The following is a 26,675-nucleotide window of genomic DNA, read 5'->3' as shown; positions in this document are numbered from 1 at the left end:
TGCTCAAGAGGAGAGCGGATTTTTGGATGACATCTTTTTATCCTGACACACACCTGCTAAATATTTTTGGTATATTTATTGGAATATTTATAACCAAAATGGGAGAAGATTAAGTACAATACTTATAGTATTTAAAATTGTGAACTTATTAAGACTCTTTATTAAAATTGCCTCTCTAGAGAAAGATAATTTCCTTTTGCAGTTAATAAGACTAATTAGTTAGTAACGGATATTGATTTTACTAACTTGGGGTTTCATGATTTAAATAATTTTGAAGGCCAATGAAAATATCTTGTAAGCTGATAAGAAAAAGAAGTCATCTTGTAATTAGATGCTTAAAATACCCTTTTATTTAGATATCAGAAGATACCATTTTATTTAAATGTTAATGTAAAAGTTCTACATTTCATTGAAGTAAAAAAGAAAACAAAACAATTTGAAAACATATAGATTTTTTTTAAAGATTGCAAAATAAATGGTGAGATCTTTTATTTTTTTGCTTTATTGTATCATTTTAGTGCCTCTAAAAGCATTTGGCTTTTGGCAGGAATGTAGAAACATGCCTATGGAGCTCACAATACACTTTCTTTATAAGAGAAGGTATGAATGAAAATGGCATTTAGGTGTTAGCCCATGAAGAAGATGTGAAAAACTGATATGTGAAAGAAAAGCAAATAAAGTCCATAGATCCACAAGTAAATAAAGTCTATAGGTTCATAGGTATAATCCAAAATTTTTTAATATTAAAATATTTTGTAATAGGTTATCGAAAGACCGACTGTTTATAGTATTACAATATTCATATCGGTAGCGCATGGATCGTCATACATTAGTAAATAAGTCAGGCATATCATACATATTTCTAGAAGCCACTCGGAGTTTGGCCTCTAGATCTTCATGGGACTCCATAGGACTCTCGTTGATCAAGTTCTTATTTGTTAGAAACAGAAATAGATGCATGTTAAATCTACTGATAGTGTTAACCAAGGGAAATCAGTTCACCCCATCTAATCATATGTCAGCCATAAGTGTTGGTGTGTGCAAGGGTTCGCGCAGTTCGTTAGCTTGTGGGTGGACTGAGCTATATCTGACACCACAACCCAATTCCACTAAAATACCTGTTCTTTCATCATCGAATATTAAGTAGGATGAGTAAACAAAACCCTTAATAAAAGCAATACAAATCAATAACAAAACATTTGGTTATAACAGGAGAACACAGCTCAAGAGTAGTCTTAGGATCAGGATCATCACACAAATTGATTGTATTCAGATTAAAAACAGAAGCATCTCATTAGACAACTGGAAATCGCATTACTGCAGGGGGGGACTCCAGAAGGCGCAACATGAAAAGGAATCTCAGATTAACTGCGAAAAGAAACAAAAATGCTGAAGTTTGGAACGCTTATATATTGGATTAGGTGCATCTGTAGGCCTCGCTTGCTGTAAGGAAAGATACCCTCCAAACGGATGCCACAAAACCGCAATACTTCTTAATCTCCGGACATTGCTATTGTTTTTAGAAAGTAGCAATATAGTTCATATATTTAAAAAATATCAGGGCCTTACATAACTCCAAGACAATTCCTGGCTTTCCTACTGAATTGAATCGAGATTACATCATGCTGGAGCCACATTCGTGCTCGAACAGTTAGAATAGTAACAGGCAGAAATTCTGTCAAAATATTTTTAGAAGAAATACCATAAACATTATCCTTTAAGCGATTAGGTGGAACATATGAACAAATTAAATGAGTCGACTTGTTCGAAATCCATGAGTAGAATGATGATTATTGCCCGGAGACTAGTTTCAGCTACGATACAAGAAGCGTCCTCTACCACCTCAAAGTGCATTTTCTATGACAAAATCATTTTTTTAGGTCCCCTCTGCATGCTTTTACATATTTGTCAATTATTTTAGAGACAGTCTGTGCTCTTAGAAAAGGAAATATAAACAGCTGAAAAAAAAAGCTTAAACTAGTAATTGAATAAAATAAACTGTATGCATGTCATATGTTGTCAAGCCGTTTATCACTCGTGATCAATTATCATTAACTGCATTATTAAGTAGATAATATAATAACGAATATTTTCATCGTGAAAATTTTGTTTATTATTTTCCATTGAATAAGAATTATGGTTATTAGCATATATTAATTAGCGTTTTAAAAATTTACAGAATTTTTGTTTAGAAAATAAAAATGAGACATTTTGATTCACGAGCATATTCAGTTATTTTTCATTTCACTGTCTCTTCGAAATCTTCTTTCAACATACATTCGACTTTAACATGCCATTTGAAAATTTTGAAATCAAAAGAAAAAAATTTCATTTTTAAAAATAAAATGAAAAGAAATTCTGCATAAATAGGCCTACTTTAACTTATTATTTAATATTAAGACTGGGAAACATCATTAAATAAAGGAATTTGAGAAAATTGCATATACTTGTACCCTCTTCTGACTGCAGAGGAGAATTCATGCCGTAACTATTAAGAGTTAGTATTATTTTGATAAATATTTTGCCATATTAAAAGATATGCCTAATATTTTTTTCTGTATTTGTATCTAACATATTCATCATCTTTACCTTTGTAAAAAATTTCTGGTTTCTGCATCACTGTATTCTTTTTTATCTATTTCTTGTTCAGTTATTCTATAACGTATTATTTGCCTTCATTTATTCCGAGAAAAGTGTAATGGCACATTATTGATTTAGTTTACAAGCAAACAGTCCATATTCAGTCTAGACAATCTCCCTCAGAAGCGTTTTCTTTTACTGTATCGTATACAGTATTTTCTTTTTTAGCGCTTAGAAAAAAATGATGGAACTATGTTTGTTTGCTTTTGTTGTTATTATTCTATTTTATTCTACCATTCGGCGATATAGTTCATATGATTAGGATTATCATGACAGCAATATTCACCAAATAGCTTTTGAAATCGTATAGGAATATATGGTTACAAACGTATAAGCTTTTGAGGAAATTGAAACTCATTGTGAAGTTTCAGAATTGATATATTATTTGTCATAAAAGGGCATTCTAATAAAAACTAAACTGTTTTATCATACATTTTACTTTATTGTGGGTGTTTCGTTTCAATTCATTGTTTTTCATAAGCTTTTGTCATTTTAATTGAAACAAAATTAATTGCATAAGTATTAAATTATTATAGATCTCTCAATTGGTATATTTATAAGAATTTTAAGGTAAAAACGATTAAGCATGCTATTCAGGTTAATGATTAATAACTAAGTACTCAATAAAGTGTCCGATATTAAAAATCTTTCTATTTTTTTTTTTTTTTGCATTACATAGAATACCTAGGTAATATGTAGATATCTATGCATTGTACAGAAAATCAATGCATTACATGGAATACCTAGTTATTAAATAGAATATTTATGGATTATCTAAAATATCTAGATATATTATATAGAACGTATCTGCATTCCACAGATTACTAGATATTTTATATAATGACTATACATTGTACAGAATGAAGGTCCTGTTCGTTGTATTGATGCTAAATCATGCCTTTAGGACGAAGAATCTGACCTGATATCAATGAAAATCCGATATATGCGAGCTTGGTTCACATTAAATTTGCTGTTTTGAAAACAAATACCCTCATATGCCCATACTTGTGTGGAATAGAATTTTGAAAAGTGGGAATATCAGGTTAGGATTGTCTTGTTACTTGATCAAAATTTATGTAAATAATTCGCTTTAAACTGGTTGTTAAATTATTTCAGCATAGAATGCCACATAAAATTTGCATTTGGTATTGTATTGATAGAAAAGCAACCTAACTAGAGTGCCTATGCTATTATAATTCGGAAATACTGAAAAATATGCTACTCGTGCATTCATTCTCTCTCTAAAATAATGCTATCGAATAGAGATTCGGTGATTCAGTAAATGATGCTCCACTGTTTTGCATTTTATTAAATAAAGTTCAATCTAGTTGCTTTAAAGAAATTATGTATTGACGAACGTAAAGAAAATTGTTTCGCATTGTAAACTATTTGACACTTCCCTACTAAAACTAAAGAGCAAAGAAAATTCCCCAAATCGATTTATGCTGCCCCTATCATTAAAAAAAAAAAAAAACGGATAATGGACTTATGCAAGCTGAAATGAAGAAAAATATTTTTAATTCTGGTACTGTTGTTGGTTTTTAAATTCGCTTTGATATAATAAATGAAATAAGAATAATAAACAAATAAAATATTTGTAATCAACTGATATGGTGCATGTTTATGATATGGTTAATTTTTTCTTTGCTTGTAGATTATTATTATTATTTGTTTATTTACCTACACCGCGTGTATCCATTCAACTGGTAGGGTTACAAGTTCGGGGATATACTTCAGGGAAAAAAAGCTATCATGGAGTAATAAATTTATCAATGTTTAATTTTCGCATTAATGGGTAATTTCCAATCACAATGATTTTTTAATATCATTTCTTGATATTTTCAGTTATCTCAATTTAATTGCGGTTACAAAACATTTCTTGAAAATAGAAAATATATTTCCTTATAATAAATTCTCAGTTCCAAAAATCGATAAATATTACAAAATTACAAATAAATAATTTTTTTTTTAAAAATTAAAGCAAGGTGTGCTGCACGTATACAAAACAAGATGCAATATACGATGTTTGATATTCCAAAATTTATACCTTTTGGCACACTCAGAAAAACCAATGATTATGAGTGTGTAAGTGTTTTGTTTTCAAATATATGCAACAGGCACTGTAGAGAAGGTCTGCTTTTTTAAATTAAATCAATATAATAATTATTTATACAACTGCATAACCAAAAATTTAACATATTTCGAATAATTTCATTGGATAATTCCTTAAAGATTATATGACTTATTTAATTAACAAGAAACAAAATTCTGTTTCTGTTTATTTTAAGATATGAGTTCGAAAACACGAACAATACTAAAATAAAATGCGAGCATTTATTTGCATTTTTATTGCTTGTATGTTAATTATTTCTCATCTTGATTTTTTTTCTCAGATCTTCACATCTTCAGTTTAAAAGCTAATAAAAATTAAAAGTTTCAGTTAAAGTTAAAAGTTACCAGTTTAGTTTCAGTTAAAGTTAAAAGTTATTACTCTTACAAATTTTCATTTTGTAATATCGTAAACGAGATATAGCTTATTTAATTTGCAAGAGACGAAAACGTATTTAGCTTTGTTTGAGATATTATATGTTATAATATCATTTTTTTATAAGCAGTACGCAGAAACATTGAATTTTTAACATTTTAATTGTTTGCGTAATATTTATTTATGATCTTGATATTTTCAAAATTTCTCTTACCTTCAATTTCAAAGCTGTGGGATGACAGCTAATGACATGTTTTCATCTAAAACATTAATTCGGTAATTTTAGTTTCATCTACGTATCACAAATGACTGCAGTCGATTTTTTCTTGAAAATAATAACTGTTCTATTCGACCACTGACTGCATGACATGTTTTTGTGCACCACCCTAATCACTTAGAATCTATCTTGACATTTTGATATATATTTTAGACACATCAGTCAGTTTTAGGAACCAGTTACTTTTTATTTTATTAGAATGTTCTTCTTGTACTTGCATGTAATAAACAGAAAACTCTCACCTTGTGTATGTATTACTTGGATGAAAACGTCAAACTTAATGGTTGATGCTATAAAAACTAAAAATGATCCAATTAAAACTAACGTTTAAAAGATTTTCTTTAATGTTACATTTTAAATTCAAAAGTATTTTGAAAATTTCTATGAATTTATTTTGAAACAGTTCTTTTAACTTAGACCCTTGCTTATAATATAATATCTATAAAATGCAACAAGAATTTAAATGCACGTGGGAGGATTGCAATACTTTCTCTATATTTTGTACATGAGAAATTAAAAATAATGATCTCTTCAACACATTTTTATGCAATTTCAAATGTATGCATCTAATAGAAAAAAATGGTTAATAAATAAATGAAAAAACATAGCCAGCTTAGTATGTTTCAAACATACTTAATACAAGATCATTTAAACTTCGTCATATTGAATTAACTGGTATGGATATTTTTGAATCAATCCATTTTAATCTTTTTCTGAATTTTGTTTTTGAAAACTGTCTAGAGGATGTTTATGTAACTATTATATCATGGGGTGATTTATCTAATTCCACTCCTCCCGGGGGGGGGGCACCTCGAATTGAGGATGAGATGCTTCCGGCATGGTGGTTGGATCTCGCCACCCTGGAGGGTACACTAATAGGTGGGGGATCTGACTCCTCTCATCGATGACGGGATGTACTTCCTTCGGGGAGGGTTGTACCGTGGCCGGTGACGGCCCTTAGGACTTAACCACAGTTCACGCCAATGTTGCTGTTGCGGCGGTCCGGTCATTCAGTTTTTATGGTTTAAATCCGTTTGTCTTCTTGGCGGGTCGGAGGGTTAGATGGCTGACTTATCTAATCCCACTTGATTTACTAGATCCTACTGATTCCATGAATTAAAGACTTACGATAACGTGGTAGTTCCCTAATAGAACACATGTATTATACACCATTATGCAATGTTAAATATTGTTCGCAACATTATATAATGCTATTAATAATTTAATGTCGCACAGTTTGTTGAATATTGAATAATATAATATAATATCACACAATGTTGTTGAATATTAATTCATATAACATAATATCGCACAATACTGTGCAACGAGTTGGGCTGTTTCGGTATGACAGCTTATGGTGGACAAAGCAACCTTGAACCCCCTAGGGGCATCTGTGATAGAAGGCTGAATTAATTACAATATTTGAGAGTATGTGTTTTTTTTTTGTTTTTTTTTTTTTTTGAAGATTTTCAGAAGTAGAATATAATATCTGTGTTTCAATCACTGTTAATTGTCTTATTAATAATTGGAAACAGCTGAAAGTTGAAGCACTTATTGATCGCAATCAGAAAATAGTGTATAAGCACAACCAAAAAAAAAACTCTCTCTTTTCATTCATGTTTTCATTCATGTTTTTTCCATTCATGTTCTCTTCCATATTTTGCCATACACACTACTCTATCATTCCTTGAACTGAAATGTCGAGACTAGCTCGTCATGATTTTTTTTGTTCAAACTGACAATGAGGAGTCACTCGGAGCCAAAAATTATTGAAAATTGATGCTTTTTATGAAAATTTTTATTTGTGGAGAAAACCGTAAGTTGCTATGTCAATCCCTCCTTTATTACATACTGAAAGGCCATGAACGCTCGTTTAATGAAGTGATATTCAGGATACTGCCCGAGTCTTCTGAATATCACTGTAAAATGTCCCTCTTTCGATAGGTGTGATGAATGAAACATCCATGAAGCGTGATTGATTTCTTAGAGACGCTTACCCAGATGAATTTGGGTGTCAGAGAGGTTTTCTAATTCGAGCGAATATTTACTTCATAGCTTATAAGTTATGTAGAGACTTTTTTATAAACCCTTGAGAAATTGAACTGTCATTGTGGTTGGTTTTTGATGAAAGGGGATTTTTCTGATCTTTGATGAAAAACTAGGGTATTAAAGTATTCTGAGGTATCTGAACTAAAACGATCTTAGGAATGAAAGGGTTGAAATTAAGAAAATTAAATTGTCTGCCTGAAGAGTACTGATTGAAAATTCATTCCAGTTGAAAAGATTAATGAAATATATGCCGATTCTTTTCTGTGGCTTCTTATGCCATAGCTCTGGAGATGTCAATCAGAGAAATAATCAATTATTTCCTAATTATATGCATTCCAAGCATTACAAATAACTTCATTCAAAATTTTCCACGCATCGTTCTATTAAAATCGACACCTATACATTGGTTTAATCAATTAATCAACACATCCATGTATAATACTTTCATCAATAAGCATCTTCCTTAAAGTATAATGCTTCCTTATTTAGACATGATAAAAGCTTCATTAAAGCTATTCACTTTCTTGAAACCATAAAAATTCTACTATGACTTTCAAATCAATGGGCCGTTACTTTTGAATGCCTCTCAGATGTGCTAAGATCTTCAGATTCTGTCACAAGTGAGCGCTTTTAGCGCATCAGCTGCCAAGAAATTCCCTTGCTCCATTTGCTTTGAAAGCGGCGGTAATTATTTGTCACAACATTCCTTCTGGCCATCTACTTAGGTGTAAAAGTTGTTCCGATGGCACGGTGATATCTGATCGGATCAATACTGAACTGTGCCTTTTAATTATTTTGTGTTGAATTCTTTTATTGGGTAATTCTCAGACGGAAAAGAGAGACAACGTTTGGGAATCAGTAGCAAACTCTTATTCGTTTTCAGATAAACAGATTATATGTGTTTCTCCTTCATTGATCTGTATCTTATAATGCGAATTCAGTGTCCGTTTTTGTTAATTTGCAATATTTATCATATGTTTATTTTTCACAAATATGATTTAAATATTTCATAAATAAATATTTTTCAAAATATTTTGAATAAATTTGGAGCTGCAAGATAGAAATTTTACCGTGCAATAATTCTTAAACAAACGTTTCTCTGCTGAAAATCTTTAAAAAATCTGAAATTTTCACTGATCTCGTATTCTTTTTATTATTTTAAATAATGTATAATTCTGTATAAAATGTAAATTTTAAATTAATTATTTTGACTTTGGAATTTATATTGTTTATTAAACCGCAAATTTCATGTGCGTCACGCGTGTGACATTTAAGAAATGATTGTATTGGGATAATTACTGTGTCAATGACAATAAATGCTCTTAGATATTGTTTACTTTCATAAATAGTAGAATTAAATTATCCACACGAATCGCCCTCTCATGTTCACGCGATCTCATATTCAAAAATTTATCCATTCAACGATATCTATTTTTGACTGTACTATCAATTTTAACGACTTTTTGAAGAATGATATGCAGTTACAAAAACGAAAACTTCTCAAGTAAACGTACTTTATAATTTTACTGAACAGAGTGACTGTAACTGATAAAACTCTGACTGACTCTGTAAGACTTTGACTCTGTAACTAATAAAAATAAACAAAAATGAATAATATTAAAACGACCATAAATACTGTTATTTTAAATGCTAAACTCTACTATATTAAAAGATATTTTTATTTAGCATGAACGGCAAACAAAGCTATTATATTAAAAATATCTTTATAATTTTGTCCTATTTTCTATATTGTACTAATTACCATGAACACATCGATTATGTGCAAAAATAAGCTAATTATTTTCGTCAAATTAGATCGAAAAATTTTAGATTTGAAGAACTTTGTTATAAAAACCATACGTCTAAATTTATACATTTTGATCAATCTCTTTTTGTTTTTGACATACAAACATATGATTGCCTTTAAGTTTTTTGTTAATATATAAGTTGTTTCTAAAAGTGGAGCATGAGTTTGTTTACTTAAATATTGAACTTTGACATTTACTTCCGATTTCGTTTCAAAATTTCATTAAATAACAAAGAGAATTATATGAAATACTCTAAATCCTGTGGACGTTGATTATAGAAAGTTGAAAAAAGAATTTTTATATAATCTCTATAATGTAAAAGTGTCAATAAGTAAAAAAGTTTCTCTTGCATTAATCCATACACTGCTAAAGTTCCACGCTTCTATCAACAAAATCTGCAAAGATGTACAAATTAAATTTATTGATTTAAATATCTTTTGCATATATGAAATGGATGTTTCTACAAATCATCCTTTCTACATTTTGTGAATAGTGAATATATCATAGTTAGTTATTAAAAAGATGGAATCAGAAAATAATAATGCACTTATTAAATTTTAAAAGAAAAAGGGTTACAAAAATGTTTATAAAACTTGATCAAAATGAGTATTTTCGATACCTATAGATTCTTTTGATAAACCTTGCATGCACATGTTGCTTGTTATGATTACATTCAGCATAAATTATCAGAATTTCAAAGTTCTTCTTTGCTGAAAAATGCTTATTTTTAAGCCAAACATTACGCACATAACTTTTATTTTGTTGAAAACTGCACTATTCCTCTGAGATACTTAAATGTTTAATTTCTCAAATTTATTAATTCTAAGTTGCAACTGGCAACCGTCAAAAAGAATAACAGCATGCATAAATACCGAATTTTTTTCAAATCTTTATTAGTTTAGTTATATTAACGATCCCATTTTAAAGCAACACTACGGCTATTATTGGATGAACCTTTTGATTTTTGATTCGCAATCAATAAACGAGGACGATACCTGAGCTAGCACCTGCTCTCCAAGGTTCCATGCTACTCCAGGGGGAGTACATTTAGCTTCGACGGATTTAAGTTGCCCCATACCCGTTTGTACGATGATACTTCGTTGGAATAGGGTCACGAACCTGGAACCCTTCCGTTCTGAAGGTAAGACCTTTCACCAGGCCACGGCGGCCTCTTCGAATCCCAATGATTAAATGATATGTTACGAGACAATCATTGCACGATATATTTATTACTAGTGACAGGACCCTCTAAAAATGGAATAAACTTTGCAGACAAACAGACACGCAGTATAAAAACAGTTTTGAACTTTAATTTTCAATTCAAAAATAACTTTTTTTAAAATATTTTGATATTGGCAACTTCAGAGACCCCAAACTAGCAACGGATCAAATATTTTTATTCCAAATACGGTTTTTTCCTCCAATTTCTTACTTTTCTTCGTTTTCTTTTTAAAGTATAGCTAAACATGAATGGAACCAAAAATACAAATAAAAATTGCAATTGCCGCGGAATGTCACTTCTTCCCTCTTATTGCCTCATGTTATTTGTCCATTTTATGCAGCTTCTCACCATCTTTATGATCTTAGCTATAAACTTTAATGTCGCGAAAACTTTTCGACCTTAGTTAGACATATTTGAAAATACCATCTGAGTCTGCCTCCAGGCTAATGGGCTGAAGTGTCTCATCTTTGAAACTTATGACCTGAGACGACTATTTTTCTTCGTATAATTTTTTTAAGTTTAAAATTTTTAACAGCAATTTATTGATTATTCAGCATTTATCAAACGTCTTGTTGGAATTTGGTTTATGCTATAAATTTTCAAAGTATTCTGTGTTGTTACGAAAGATTTTATACGGCTATTATATGTCTTTTATAAGTAAAAGAATTTGAGATTCGTCGTTAGTTTTAAATCTCTTGAAATGCGATATTCCATTCACTGGCAAAATTGTTAATTGCCATTTATTTATTTTATGTCTCTTTTTATTCTTTGCGAATAATCTGGAGATTTCTTGTTCATACAATTTTTTTAAAACTTTTTTTTTCTTTAGAAATTGTTCTAATTTACTGCTATACAAAATACTATGAACGAAACAGTTAGATCATATCTTTCAGAAGTAGAATATAATATCTGTCATCACCAAAATTGCTAATTGAAATTTATTTATTTATTTTTTCTATCTCTATTTATTCTTTGCGGATAGTCCGGAGATTTTTTTGTTTTTTTGTTTTTACAATATTTTTTATCATTTGCCTCATTAGAAATTGCTTTTATTTACTGCTATACGAAATACTATACGAATACCAACATGGAGGCCACAATTTATCCGTTTCTTATGAATAGAAATTACATCAGCTTATTGTTATTGGAACAAATTGAAATTTAATGTTCGATTTCTTCATAAAAGGAATCGGTTGGTAAGCAAGAAATGTTTTGGTAATTAAATTAAGGAATTCCTCAAAATAAATAAAGAGAATACGAGAAATACAAGAAAAAAAGAGAAAGACAAAGTTTTTAAATTTAGGACCTCCGTAGAAATGACGTAAGTTAAATGTTCCTTAAATAGAGCAGAGATTTTACACACTATTAGCAGCTGCAGCAAGCAAATGTTCTCCGCATTTCAACGGTACCATGCAGCTGCCACCGTCCCTTGTTAAATGTTTCTCAACAAATGAAACCGAGTGTTCATTTCTCGAAAAACTAAATATTAACTGCTTAGTTAGAAACTGCTGTTAAATAAAAATCTGCTATTTTGTAGATTAAGAGGGAAGTGCAGATGAAGTGGTGATTATTAGATATATGCATTTCTAAGAATATAAGAATTTTATGTTAAAATTTATTAACTTTTAATATTCTTTTCGTTAAAGATCGACTGTAGATTTCTGAATGATTATTTTTATATTTTTTGTTCTATATATTATATATAATAATAATAATTATTATTATTAAAATTATATTTATTATATTTTCTTTTGTATTTTTGTATATAGAAGAATTCTAAAAGAAAGTATCCTATTAATTAAATAATTTGTTTCTGAAATTTTGAAGAATTTTCATGTTTTAGACCACCATGAATTCATTATCTTTGGACTTGCATTATCTGTGAATAAGATAATTAATTTAAGAAAGAACGGGAAGAATCAGACAACTGCAACTTAATCTGTAACCATTATATTCAAACTGCAGATTTTTGTCAAATCTTTTGTGATATCACTCAGATTGAAGTCTAATTGCTTCTCTTTCTCTGTGCATTTGAACAAAATAAAATAAAAAGTTACGTAGCAATTATCATATCTAAATGAACAATTCATTAATACATTTGGCATATATTTTCATTACTAAAATGAAAATCTTTATGAGATTTTGGATCATATCTGTTAAATGATTGACTCTTTATCTATTTATCTGTATTTACTGAAAGACGATAATTTAAAATGTCGTCCATGATTGTAATTTTGGATCCAATGCATCAAAGACAAAAAGTTAAAAATACACAATTGATTTTCTTTACTATTCTGTCAAGTTACATACAAATCGCGCCATTTTGTGGAAGATGAGAATAATGATGACATAAAATGTCCGCTGGCTTCCAACATTTTTTCCCTCTCTAGTGTAGTCATAATGTTTAGTCTTTTGATTCTTAAAATAAAAATTATTAAATTATTTTTTAAAGCTTGAACTTCGGATAAGAACCAGGAAAAGGCTTTATTTGCTTTTCATATCGAAAACACAAAAAGTGTGATTCGTTTGATCGTCAACAAATGGATCACACATTTATGTTTTCAATGTCTTTTCTTTTCTCATTAGCTATAAATGAGATCTTCACGAAATCCCTTTATAATGGTCCGCAAACACGAGAAAAACAACTATTTTAACGGTATAATTGTTTGGAGGAATGAAAGCATATTGCTTTAGCAGTACAGTAACTGCATACAGAAAAGAGAAGAAAAAAAAATGTCTGCTTGCATAGTATTTACTGTTCGTTTCAGTATTCTGAGAGGAGCAGTTTTCAACAATTCCATATAACTAAGGGGTGAGACGCGGAAGGATGTGCGCATTTCCAGAATGTTATTTTATTTATTAAATATAAATATCTCCTTTCGTCTTTCCTCTCACCTCTGTTTTGCCAAATTAAACCCATCCTAACTTATGCTCATAAGCGCGGAGGGTTTTAGAATTCGTTGTCAAACAATTTGCTGCTAGTGAGAAAATAAATCTAGATATACATTTTATTTGCTATTTCTTTTTTTTTTCTTTTACCATGATGTTTGCAACACATGTTCCCTTCTCTTATTGTTTGACCCTTTTTATTCTCTCGTAGGTAATTATAAGAGGCTTAAACATTGTCTGCAAAATTGGATTTAGTTTCTATCATTTTTTTAAAGATTGTTTTAAGCAGAAATACGCCCTTTCTTATACATTACTTTTTTGTGACAAGGAATAGCTAAATTAATTTTTTATAAATCAATTGACCTTTAAGAAAAAATGCATTTTCAGGATTTAATACTAAAAGAAATATTTCAGTATGGCATATTTAATGCAATTTACGCTTTAATCCATTTAAATCTAATGTTGATTCTAGGAAAAAAAAGCAAGAAATTCTAGTTCACATTAAAAAAAAACTTTTTCTTTGCCATTAATTTAATTTCTCAAAAAAATTACATTTTTAGATGCATATTAAATAAGATGTCAAAGTTTGCATTTTCGAAAATGCGTAATTGTCTATTGGAAACGTTTATTATAAATTTCACGAACTAATTATACAAGATAAAAATAATTCCAAAATCCTATTCAGCAAAATATTATTTATATTAATATTATCAATTAATATTACTTTTTTGATTCATGAAAGTTATTTCTTTCAGCTAATATTTTTCTCTAAATAATTTCCAAAAAAATTATCTGCCGAAATCTATCAAATTTTTGTAGAAAAATAAATCTAAATAATTTATATAAGTTATTCTAGTTTGCTAATTCTATCAGTAAATCATATCTTGTCTAATTAGCTGGAAAATTTCAATCTAAATAAAATTGCAAGAAATGGATTATATTCTTTGTTAGACAAAATATGATCGATTCTGAACGATCAATCCAGTCAGTTGGAAGTAAATATTAAGGGGTTTTTTTAACAGTGCATAATAATAATTAACTTATGTAAATACTATATAAAAATTAATTTAAAACTAGTTTCCAATACTCTGAATGTAGAATTTGAAAATCATTGCTTCCATAATATTGAGTTCATTAGTCTTTAAACAAATTGAATCAATTTTTCCTTTGAATTAATTGACATTTCACAGGATTACACTTATTTACAGCACAATGTAAAACAACTTTCAGTTAGACGGCATGAACAGCAACGTTATTCATGAACTATGACGTCATCTAAATCGATTGCATTTATTAGTAGATATAAATGTGAATATTGCAGGGGGGGGGCGAGAGACATGGTGTAGAGTTTAATTTAAGTCAAATGTTCAAAGTGCAGAAGCTGAAAATTCAGCAGCAATATGAATGTTTTGATTCCTTGGAGCTCCGGTTTCATTTCAGCAAACATTACTGAAATCATTCTTAAAATCCAATATTTCAGATCCAACTACTTACTTCTGCAATGATTGGCTTATAATAAAAGAAATAATTCTAACCACATTCATCTCTGGATGTTTTACATTTCCGTTTCATATATATTCTTATTAATAGCACAATGCCAATGGATGATAAAAATTCTAATTAAGCTCAATTTGGCTGGTAGCCATCAATGCACTTTTCCCATTTAAGGCGTGGACCCAAAGAGATGTCTTCCAAGTGGGATGAAAGCCAAGATGGGCATCTTCTCAATGTTTTTTTTTTCCTAAAAAACAATGTAGAATACATTTCCATTGTTTTTAATTCTGCCTCCGAGAATGACCTGTTTTTGTAATTAGCTTTTCCATTGCAAAATTAAATGAAATCTTTTTTAAGGAAGCCACAGAGATCTTTTTATATATTCTTTTTAAATAAATGATTCGTTCCAATTAGAATTTTCACCATAGGGTACGTTTGTCTCCTTATACATTACTTTTAGTGTAGAATCGATGAATTTCGTTTATGATTTTTTTTTAATATTTAAAATGTCTAAGAAAACGATCATGCCAAATATATAATAACATTTACTGTTGAGATATTTTTTATATTAAAACTCAGAAGAGCTTTGATTTAAAGAAATGTGTTTTTTATCATAAAAATATGATTTTTTTTGTGAATTTTGCAATTTATTTTGGAATAAATACAATTTCAAATGATATTATTCACCTTTGTACTGATGCCCCGCAGTTTTAAGAATCACCTTCATGTAACCTCCCCCTCCCCTTAAAAAGCCAAAAAAGTGCACCTGTTTAGAGTTATAAAAAGCATTTATAACTTTTTTTAATCAAATAGTTATTATGTCCACGCAATATTTAGTAATGTCTATTTACAATAGAAAAATTAGGCTCAATAATTTCTTGTTAAACATTTTTTTATTAAAAGTATTAAAAGAAAATGTTATGAATCTCATTTTAGAGCGATAAGGTTTATTTTTATGAGTCAAAATTGGCCAATTCTGCCAACATCATAGTTCATCAAGTTTTTTATGGCGTACATATTCTGCAAATTTTTAAAGTTCTAACTTTATTTCAATTTGCTCCTTTTCTATGGTACATGAAAACAATATTTGCAACTAGACGAATGTCGGCAACATGGACCTACAATACAAAATTTTGATCATAATCCTTTATTTATTCTTCACTAATTTATATTAATTCTATAATGATATCAATAGTTTCTGCCTTTTTATAGCCGAAGGTCTCTAACCAGTCCAATTAGGATGGACGAAAATGAAATTTATTTAAAGAAGTACAAATAAAGGGAACCTATTAAAACGGTGGAAGTGCGCATGATTCATGATAGATTAAAGAAAATAAATAAACAATACTGAATGCAAGATTAAAATCGCAGACATAAGTCTTTTATTTCTTTCTCAGATTTATTTTGCTTTCTTATTTATTTTTCAAATAATAGGAATTAATCGTTTGTATTAGTTTAAAGGAATGTTTTGATAATGAAAGCAAATATTTATCGTCACTGTTGTATATAATATATCACGATGTTCACAATACCTTGAAATAAATATATCTCAATCATTTGTCATTTTACGTACTTACATGATTTTAACTTCGCTAATTTACTGCCTGTATAAATATATAGAGACACCAGATAATATTTTGTTTCTTGCATCAAAGACATTTTATTTTAATTCGATAAAGTCAAATGAGGATTGAATTCCAAAGTCTATAAATTAATATATATTATATCATTTGTAAAAAGATATGTTCTACAAGGATATTCAAAAGACCCTAACAAAGAATTAATAAATGAGATTGTTTCATTATCTTTACTATTCTCTATCCTTTGCATCAAGTCAAATATATTATAAAGGATGTACCATCTGCTCCTTTTCGTTGATGTCCCTTGGGGCTATTGTGACTAGATACGGCGATCTTGGACATACGATTCACTTAATCCTACTAAATTCATTATTCCTGGGTACTTTCATTTCTTTCTTTTGATTTTATGTAAGGCATAAAAAAGGCAATATTATTTTGGGGTGTTCCTGTAGTAGTAGGGATTTTTCATACTATTTCTGTCATAAAACTTGTGTAGAATTATTTAAACTGAAAATAATTAATCTGACTCTAAACTGTGTAATTCTAAAATTTTAAAAATAGAAATCGGACACTTTTCTTTCTATGATGAAAGTATTAATATAGTTAAGGAATTTTCAAGCCCCCTTTTCTTTTATTATATTGCCTACTTCCTCCATTATAGAAATATTTACATGTAATAAATGGCACTTATTAATTTTTACTATTCCGGAGATTACTTGGAGACTTTTAAATTGAACCAAAATCATCAAGAAAACTAGTTTTCTTGAGAATTTTTAGATTATGCCAAAAATTACGTATAAGATTATGCAGGCTAGGATGAAACTCTCGTTAAGCAACTTGGTCAAAAGTAGGGCTTTCTCATGTAGTTTTAAATAGGAAATAATGCTAAATCAAAATATAAAAATAATAAAACGCATATTAATTTAGAAAAGTTAGAAAAACAATCCATTCATATATATATATATATATATATATACAAAGAAATCCAATCTAAAATTATATTTTCTGTTGAAATACCGACATTACCAAAGTAAGCATATTTTTTATAATTATACAATTAATGTTTGTAACTGAAATAGTAGAATTTCGTTTATTCGACCTTAAAGCACTTATTTTCATCGGTTTTTGAATTAATTAAATGTAAACTGAAATAGATCTACTCTGCTTTTTTTCATTGTAGTTAGTTAGATCGTACATTAAGTGAATATTTGTTTCATTATTTATGAGGTCTCAAAGCCAGGCTTACTCGAGATATCTGCATAATAGGAAATATAGCTGAAGTTTCTAAGTCTATTAGAATATTTAATTTGAAAAAAGTGCATGAATAAATTATTATTATTTAGTGAAAGATGATAAAAAAAAGTTTTATGCCCTCCACTTCATGATCACTTTACATCTAATCACCATGGTAAAGACTTTATTAGATCAGGTGGTATGTTTTTCTTTCCAAAATTCGACGGATTATAAAAAGTAGATAAGAGTAAAAAACAAAATGAGTTTATTTCGAAAATGATGCTCAAATGGAATTACTTTTCGACATAACCGCTGTGAAGTTTCAAGCATTTGCCATACTGGTGGACTAGGTTACTTTCCCTTTTATAAGAACATTGCTGTAAGTAATTTGAGAAATTGTTAAATAAGATCTTTTGCGACAGACTTGTGTCCTAATTCCCTTCATAGAGAACACGGCTTGGAGCCGAGTGATTTTCATTTCTTCCCTCAAATGAAGAACCGGCTAAGAAGGCAAAGTTTCCAAACTGATGAGGAATGTTAAAACCCAACTAACATCTTTGAAGGCAACGTTCTTCGAAACCTGTCAGCCGACATGACAAAGGCTTGCGTCTTCATTGTGAATGTCGTAAAGCAAGCATTTATGTATAAATGAGGGTGATAAATTTAGTTCATTGTCTACTCTTATCTTTTTTGTGGTTCATCAGGGATTTAATTAAAAAAAAAACCTGCATTCATCATCCTCTATTATTGATCATTTATTCCAAATGGTATGATAGATAATTTGACTGGTTGGATATCCAGTTTTCCACTCCTCGCCAAATCTGACATTCGATTTTGGAGCGCCACCTCCACCTTGATTTGGTACATTGTGATCGTGAATACTGGCTTTAAAGCGTGAACTAAATGCTAATGAAACAGCCTTAAATGCATTGAAAGGCAAGAGAAAGGTTATATTATCACCAAATATCCGTTAATATCATTGTGACATTTTCATGATATGGCCTTCAGAATATGAAGCGTACGGTAATGGTAACATGGTATGGTAATGTGATGGTACGGTGATGGTAATGTACGGTATTTTGTGCTTAAAGAGTACGAGTTAGGGTTTTCCTTAGTTGATATGACTTAGCCGTTTGAGAACATCTTCCAATATTATTAAATATATGATATATATTTAATGTCATAGTTTTTTTTTTTCAATCGCAATGTTTTACTGACTAAATTTTTAAACCTTGACCTCTTTATTGCTACTTTACTTTCTCAAAAATTCAGATAATTCTAGATGATTGGCTTTTTTTGAATATCGAATTTCATTTTTCAGTTTGAATTGCAATTTATTATTGATAACATATAATACATGTTATTGGGCAATTTGCATAAAAAAATGTTCTATCGTTTCCTTTCAACATCTTAGAGTATTTTGATTTATTTCACATTTGAAGATGGATAACAAAAACTTCATCGTTATAAAAAAAGATATTTTTTTAAAAAATTAAGAAACGAAACATGTTTAAATAAAAGATAAAAAATACGATTAACGAAGTATTATAAATTTAACAAAGTTATCAGAAAAACAGAAATCTTCATATTAGTGTTAAACAAAACCATCGCATCATTAATCCTAAAAATATATCCTCATTATCTACTACAAACCTCTATTTATCCAGTCTTTTTAAGCATCCCCCCCTATTCACTTTTTTGTCACTCACTTATTTATTTTATAATCACCATTGTGTCTAGAAATAAATGCAACAATATTTCGCGGTTTTCATTCTAGACACTGATGCCCCCCCCCTTCTCTTTCGGAAAGGGGTTTATTAATATTAAGTTCTTTCTCATTCATCACAATCCAGGAAGTGATTCATTGAGAGGAGCAGAACTCGCTTTTAACCCAGCAATTACCTTACTTAGCAAAGGATATGTCATCCTGCTAACACGTCCTTTTTCAAAACTGGCTGCTAAGTTGCTGGCTTTCTTGGACACTTTAGTCTGACCCAGCATGTTACGTGAATGTCTCTTTTAAGATGTTGGAGTTTTGAGGCGTTCGTTGAGGTAGTGGAGACGATGCCAACTCAGTGTAAGTGAATCTTTATTAATAATACTATAAATATCGTCTGAAATTATCTCCTATTTACTCATTGCCTCTTTGTTCCATTAAATAGTGAAAAAGTATAAATATTATAAAGACAGTCTTTAACTATATGCGTGTAATTGAGTTCCATTTTTTAAATTTTTCATTAGCTGCTTTTTAAAATGATATAAAAAATAAAATAAAATTTAATGTATAAACGATAACTTTTAAGGCGATATAGACAATTCAATTTCCGTGCGAATAAATATTTATCTATAATGTGTAACCGCATAATAATCTATTTATTTACAATTTGAATTTTATATTTGATGCGAAAATTGAATTTTGTTTCACTAAGTAATAAAAAAAAGTATAAATATTATAAAGTTGATTGTTTTTAATTATATTTGTGCAATATTTTTCTTTTTCAAAATATTTTATTAGAAACTTCTTAAAATAATATTAAAAATAAAATAAATTTTAATATGAAAACGATAACTTTTAAGGCGAAAGAACTAATATAGTTTGTATACGAATAAATATTTATTTATAATGTGCATTCTACCATGTAAAATTTTTTTTTCTTCTAGTTTCTATACGAATAAACATTTATTTATAATGTATAATTACCGTAGGACATTCCGTTTATTTACAATTTGGATTTCAGATTTGATGAAAAAAATTGGCTCTTTGTTTCTCTAAATAATAAAGGAGTATAAATATTATAAAGATTAAGTTGATTGTTTTTAATTATATTTGTAGAATTTATTTCCTTTTCAAAATATATTATTAGCTGCTGCTTAAGATATAAAAAATAAAATTTAATTTAATGTACAAACGACAACTTTTAAGGCGATATTGGCAATTTAATTTCTGTGTGAATAAATATTTATCTATAATATATAAAGTACCGTCTGGCATACTCTTTATTTATTATTTGGATTTTAGTGTTGATGAGAAAATGTAAACATTAATTATAACTTTGTTTATACAACTTAGGTTTAGTTTATATAACTTATTCCCAGGTTGAAAAATAAAATTTCTATAAAAAATATAATTAATATAAAGTACAAAGATTAATTTTTGATGTATTTGTTGATAAATTGATAACGACGTAATTAAATATTTTTTCATGATCCATAAGTATCGTCTATCATTATTTATAAAACTTGTTATATATTGATCAAATTTGCATCGTTATTTGGTGTAATAATATACTTTTTTGAGCAGTAGCCGTTGTCTTTAATTATGCATTTTTATTTTTTATTATTCACTCATTAATTTCGTATCAATTTATTGGTGCTTTAAAAACATAGTAAATAGAAAATTTCTTATAATGTACAAATGATAATCTAAAAAAATAATTTCCTTAATCAATAATGAATTAATTGAATGCCTATATAAAAATCCCTTTTCATTAACCCCTGAAATGTATAATTTTTTTTCCTTTGTCTATTTAGATATATCATTTTTATATCTAATTATAACATTCTTGAATAGTTTAATTATAGTTTAATACAAAGAGAATATCATAATTTGATACACGAGTTCCGCTGGTGTATTAATCTTTTTGTAACAATATTTGAAGTGTCTATCTTCATAACAAAATTCACATAGGAGCCATTTTCTATACGAATTTTTATATTCCAGGTTCATATTCCATTGTCATTTCCATCATTTTCCGAAAATATTTTTTTACAGAAGTGATTTTTACAGTTTTGTAAAAATAAATAAAATATATTTTTAAGGATATAAATTTAGTCGTTGGATAATATTATCCTGACATTTAACAACTTTCTTAAAAAAACATTTTTTGTAATTATTAACAGTGCATATTATTATTACCTATATATTGAATAGAATACATGCAATGAAATTCAAACACTTTTTATCATTTCATCAAATATTTTAACCTTTGATTTTTTTCCCTCTGTTAAAAACGAAAGAAGAATGATAATTTTTAATTATCTGTTTAAGTTATATGTAGAGTAAAAACATAAAGTTATACACCGTCAGTCAATATGTAATTCGAAGATATATTTTGCTGACAGTTGCATTTTTAACTGATGCAAGATTACTAAAATAACGTGGCTGCAATGCTTATCATTACTGGATGATCTCAAATATTATTTGAAGGACACGTGAGCTTCAATTTATGCTTAAGACATGTAATTGAAATTATACACAAATAATATGCCTGGAGAATCAGCTGGTTGTCAAATTTGACTAATAATCACTGTATTTCATATCTAATTAAAGGAGTAAAGTTTTTCCTTCAGATTTATTGTAAGTAAAATTAATCACATTGTAATTTTTTTTCATTAAAAGCAATAAAAATATTTTTTTTTAAATTTTTGTTATTACTCGCATAAGTTTTAAATTGTTCAGATAATTTTTTTGAATTTGAAAATTTCTTGTTTGAACTCTAACACATATTTATAGCAAATTACAATATTGTTTTTTGTAAAATTTTAAACTAAAAAATATTACAAAACCAGATTATTGACCTTTGCATAACAAATGTACAATCAAAATATGAAGTTTATGTTCCCAATATTAATATTTATTCATATATTAACATTTAAATTTATTCGCACACCGATAAATAAAGTAATTAAAAATGAAGAAAAAAACCTTGATTGAATTATTTGAAGACAAAGCAGCAATTGCAATTTCTGCATAAAATATTTGGTACAGACCAAACAATGCACTGCTAACTTTACCCATCGTTTCAAATTTCTCTAGTTTATTGAATTATATTTCAGTAAAATAGCGAATGAATATGCTGATTCTTTATTTAATTTAATTTAATTTTCTCTTGAAACAATTTCATAATTATTTCTATTAAAATGAAAAATTTTCTTATCAAAATATAATGTAATGTTGACATTTTTTCAAAAATTGCTTTAACCTCTTATCTACAGAAATTTAATCAGATTGGAAATAATTGTCTCATTCTTCTAAATTTTGTGCCGTAGGTTTTTATTGCTTTTTTAAAATCAAAATAATTTCGAGAAAAATTAAGCCTCTAAATATGTGTTTTTTAATACTTAAAACGATTAAAAGTTAAATCTAGATTTTCATCAAATAATCTGATTCCTTTATAAATTATAAATAATGAATACTTTTTATCCGAAATTAATCATCTAAAAGTAATTAAAATGTTGTCAACTCTATTAATTTTGAAATGTTTAATAATGAATTTCATTATTAAATATTTACGAATTCGTTCTTTTGTCATGAGAATGGAAATCTTACTTAGAATTTTTTTTCATAATATTTGCAAATAATAATAAGCGTTTTTCAAAGAATTGAATAGATTAATGATTTACATCGTGATTATAATTCATGAAAATTCAATTTAATCTTTAATCTTTCTTCTCATAAAAATAAATTATTTTTTCCCCTTCCTTTCTCCATCCATTTATTTTTCGAAAATTCAACTTTTCAACAATATAAATTAATAAAAAAAAATGTGGCATATAAGAATAAAATTACTTTCTAGTTGCACTAAAATTGTAAAATAATTTTGCGTATAATAATTCATTAAATAAATAAAATGAATTCATTTTCAAATCTTAAATTAAATTTTATTTATTTCAATGAATCTTAATGAATTCAATTTCAAATCTTAAATTAAATTTTAATGAATTCAATGAATCTTAATGAATTCATTTTGCTAAATGAAAAAAAAAATTGAATAATCTAAAAATGAATTCAATATCATTTTAAAAAATGAATTCAATATCATTTTTGAGAGAATAATACTTTGCTAAGTTTGTTAAAAAAAATGTTTATTGATAAAGATTTATTGTTCGTAAAAATGCAGAAAATCAAAGAAACTCGTCACAAAAACGGTGCAAGGACTATAAAAAAATTACATACACCTCAATATTTAATCATGAATATAAAATTATCTGAGATAAATATGAATTTGGGGAAAAAATCCATTTTATAAGTGGATTTTCAGAAGAAAAAAAAATGGACAAGTTCTCGGTAATAAAATCTGTATGTTAATATTAATTTAATTGACGAATAAAATTGTCTTTTTATATTTATTTTAATCATCTTCATTAACCAAGATATAGAAATATTTCCAGCGTTCAGTTTCTATTTTCTTTTGATTACTTTTATTTTTACACCTATTTACAAATTTTCTGTCTTGATCATTATCTCTTGGTTTATATTATTCAAAAGATAAACATATCATGGTTTCGTTCGAAGTTCGCTCACAGTTCACGAATTAGCCTAAAACAAATTATCTACTGCTGATTTAAATACTGATGAAGAAAAATATAATGAACTTTTCCACCTTCCTTTAAGTACATAAAACCACTCCTTAGAAATTACTAATTTATTTTGCTTGTTAAAATTCTAATGAAAATAAAACATTCGATTATCTTAATACTTACCTTAAATTGTTGCACTTAGTATTCGAAGATAATTTCCATATCAGGAGATAATTAGATGGTAATTTTTCGAATTAAATGTTTACTTCTACGCGCATCAATCGTACAAAATCTGTATTAATTACTCGAAATGACTCGAGTAATTAGTACGGATGATTTGAATAAATTAGTGATTCTCACTTTTATAATTTTATTCTTATTATTAAATAACAACTGCAATTTTATATGCTAATCTTTTTTCAATAAAATGTAAAAATTTTATTGTACTTTTATTTTTTAATTAATTTACATTAACAACCATCAAATTGTAATAACCAGAATCATTTGCTAAAATTTCCTTTATATATCTTTTCATATACACAGCGTTTTGCATCAGTCTCTTGATGGATATATAAATGTTGTTTTACTGTACTTTGAGTTTGGATCTAATCCAGATATATGATTGAAATGACGTAACTATGGGTGCATAGGGCCAATAATATTCATTATATGAAGTTATTTATGCATGTCTATTCAAATCAATGGTAAGCTTTTGGCCAATTTGGGTACATGTTATCTCCAGCCATTTGATGATTTCTCCTGTTACTAAGATGGCAGACTTCCAACCGGGCACTAAGACTGGGTATTGGTGTGCTAGTGTTGTATGAATAACAAATTTGTTAGTAATAACAAATGAGAGGCACATTGTTATTACGTAGTGAAATAAAACATTTGTAAAAGGATTTTATTTGCATAATTGCAAAAGCAATGTTTACAATTCAGTTAAGCTAAATTAGAAGTTACACTTAATCCTTATAGAAATAAAATAAAACCAGTGGTTTACATCCCCTGCTCGCTAAATCCCAAGGATCATGCTGTGATTCTTTTGGGATCATAATTTGATTCCCGATCGCTTCGAACGCTCAACAAAAAAAAAAAAAAAAAAAAAAAATTACATATTTAGTAATTTTTACATTTATTACTAAGTAAAGTTACATTATTTGAATTGCACGAGATGTTAACATTCATTTTTCATTAATTAGTAAAAAACTAAATCATCCCTTTCTAAAAATAAAAATTTCTGGTAGAGTAGAATGATATAAGTAAATTTTAGAGAGCAAAAATATATAATTGTATTATGTTTAAAAATAAAAATTGAATTTACTTCTTTTTGTTTGTTTTAATACGATATATTTCCTCAAAATGTGTCGACATAATGTTAATAATATGAAGTTAGTATTAAAAAGCTTAATTTAATCATGCCAATCAACATTGATGAATTACGACTTATCACAAAAATGATAACAAATTATTTTTATCATATTGCTTTAAATTATACTTCAGCAACAATGATAAAACAATCTGAGAGGTCAGCTATATTTCAATGTTGAAAAATTAGTTGACGCTATTACTTCAGTTTGGAAACTTCGAACCATACACAAAAGCGCTCTACATTTCTATTTCATCCATTCCGAATGCATCTTATGAATGATTCTTCGACATTTACATCTCGTTTTCAATTGTTTCGATTTATAGTCGAATCTTTTCATACTATCCAACTCCAAAAAATGTCTCAGATTTTCCGTCGAGGCAAACATATAAACAATCCGAATGTATGAATTGTTGCCAAATAATGATTAATACATTCAGCTTGATTTTGCGTCCACAAAAGAGTTTTATACATAAAGATATTTTGAACAAATATATTTGCCTAAAGTTAGATAATCATGTTCCTATGAAGTTAAAAAAATGAGTGAAGCGGGGAGTATAGCCGGGGAAAATCAAATCATTTGATGCGTCGGTTAAACATGTGATTGTGCTTGTTGTTCAAGGCTACACTATTATCCGCATACAATTCACTCTAAAATTAAATTTGCCGAAATTTCTGGGTAGAAGGCCTAGATTGAATCGATTATGATGCAGAGATATAGTACATTGCTTAAACTCCCAAGTTTTGCTCTGTTGCAAAAGTGGTTCGGAGAATTAAAACATCAATTTGAATCTGAAAATTACTAAGAAAGAACATAATATCTTAAAATAAAGAATAAGATAACAATGGCAAGAGTCGAAAGATATTACTTATTAGTTGGTAATAGAATAATTTTACACTACTGTGACGAAATTCTTTGCTAGTAAGATTTTATCTAGTAATATGGATTTCCAGAACCACTGGAATTAAGATATGTCATATGGATTTTGCATCTTCTCCTTTCTTCCTCTTTTTTACCAGTAAATCTTGGTAAGAGTTGTCTTTCGTAAAAAATGATTTATCACGTTAATCTTCGTATACCTGGATTAAAAATGCGACATGAAAATCTTTCATGCGATTTTCTCAAAAATGTTCTTAGTCTTTCAATTGTGACATTTTAATATGACTGAAATTATAAATTAAAAAGGGACATTGTTCTACATATGGAAGATACTTAACATTAGGAATCACAGAATTATCTAATTTAAAATTTAGTAAAAGTCACTTTTTTCTCTTACAAAAGGAGTGGATTCTGACAGCCTAACTCACTAATAAGTAAATGGTGTAAAA

General features: G+C 28.2%; 1 protein-coding gene across 2 annotated transcripts in view; it reads left to right on the top strand.

The window, feature by feature from the left end:
- Positions 1 to 26,675, top strand: part of LOC129956526 (uncharacterized) — a 232,153-nt gene that overhangs the window by 24,360 nt on the left and 181,118 nt on the right. Inside the window, exon 1 of one of the 2 annotated variants that reach the window (XM_056068452.1) lies at positions 19,624 to 19,754. The exons of the other annotated variant lie outside the window; for it this stretch is intronic. Within the exon in view, the coding sequence (XP_055924427.1) occupies positions 19,688 to 19,754 (67 nt within the window). The 5' untranslated portion in view covers positions 19,624 to 19,687. Of the gene's footprint in view, positions 1 to 19,623; positions 19,755 to 26,675 lie in introns of those variants that run through there. 2 annotated transcript variants of the gene reach the window in all.

This window comes from Argiope bruennichi, chromosome 2 (genome assembly GCF_947563725.1).
Source record: "Argiope bruennichi chromosome 2, qqArgBrue1.1, whole genome shotgun sequence".
Lineage (NCBI taxonomy): Eukaryota > Metazoa > Arthropoda > Arachnida > Araneae > Araneidae > Argiope > Argiope bruennichi.
Note: the sequence above shows the minus strand (reverse complement) of the source record. Positions and strands in the feature narration are given on the sequence as shown.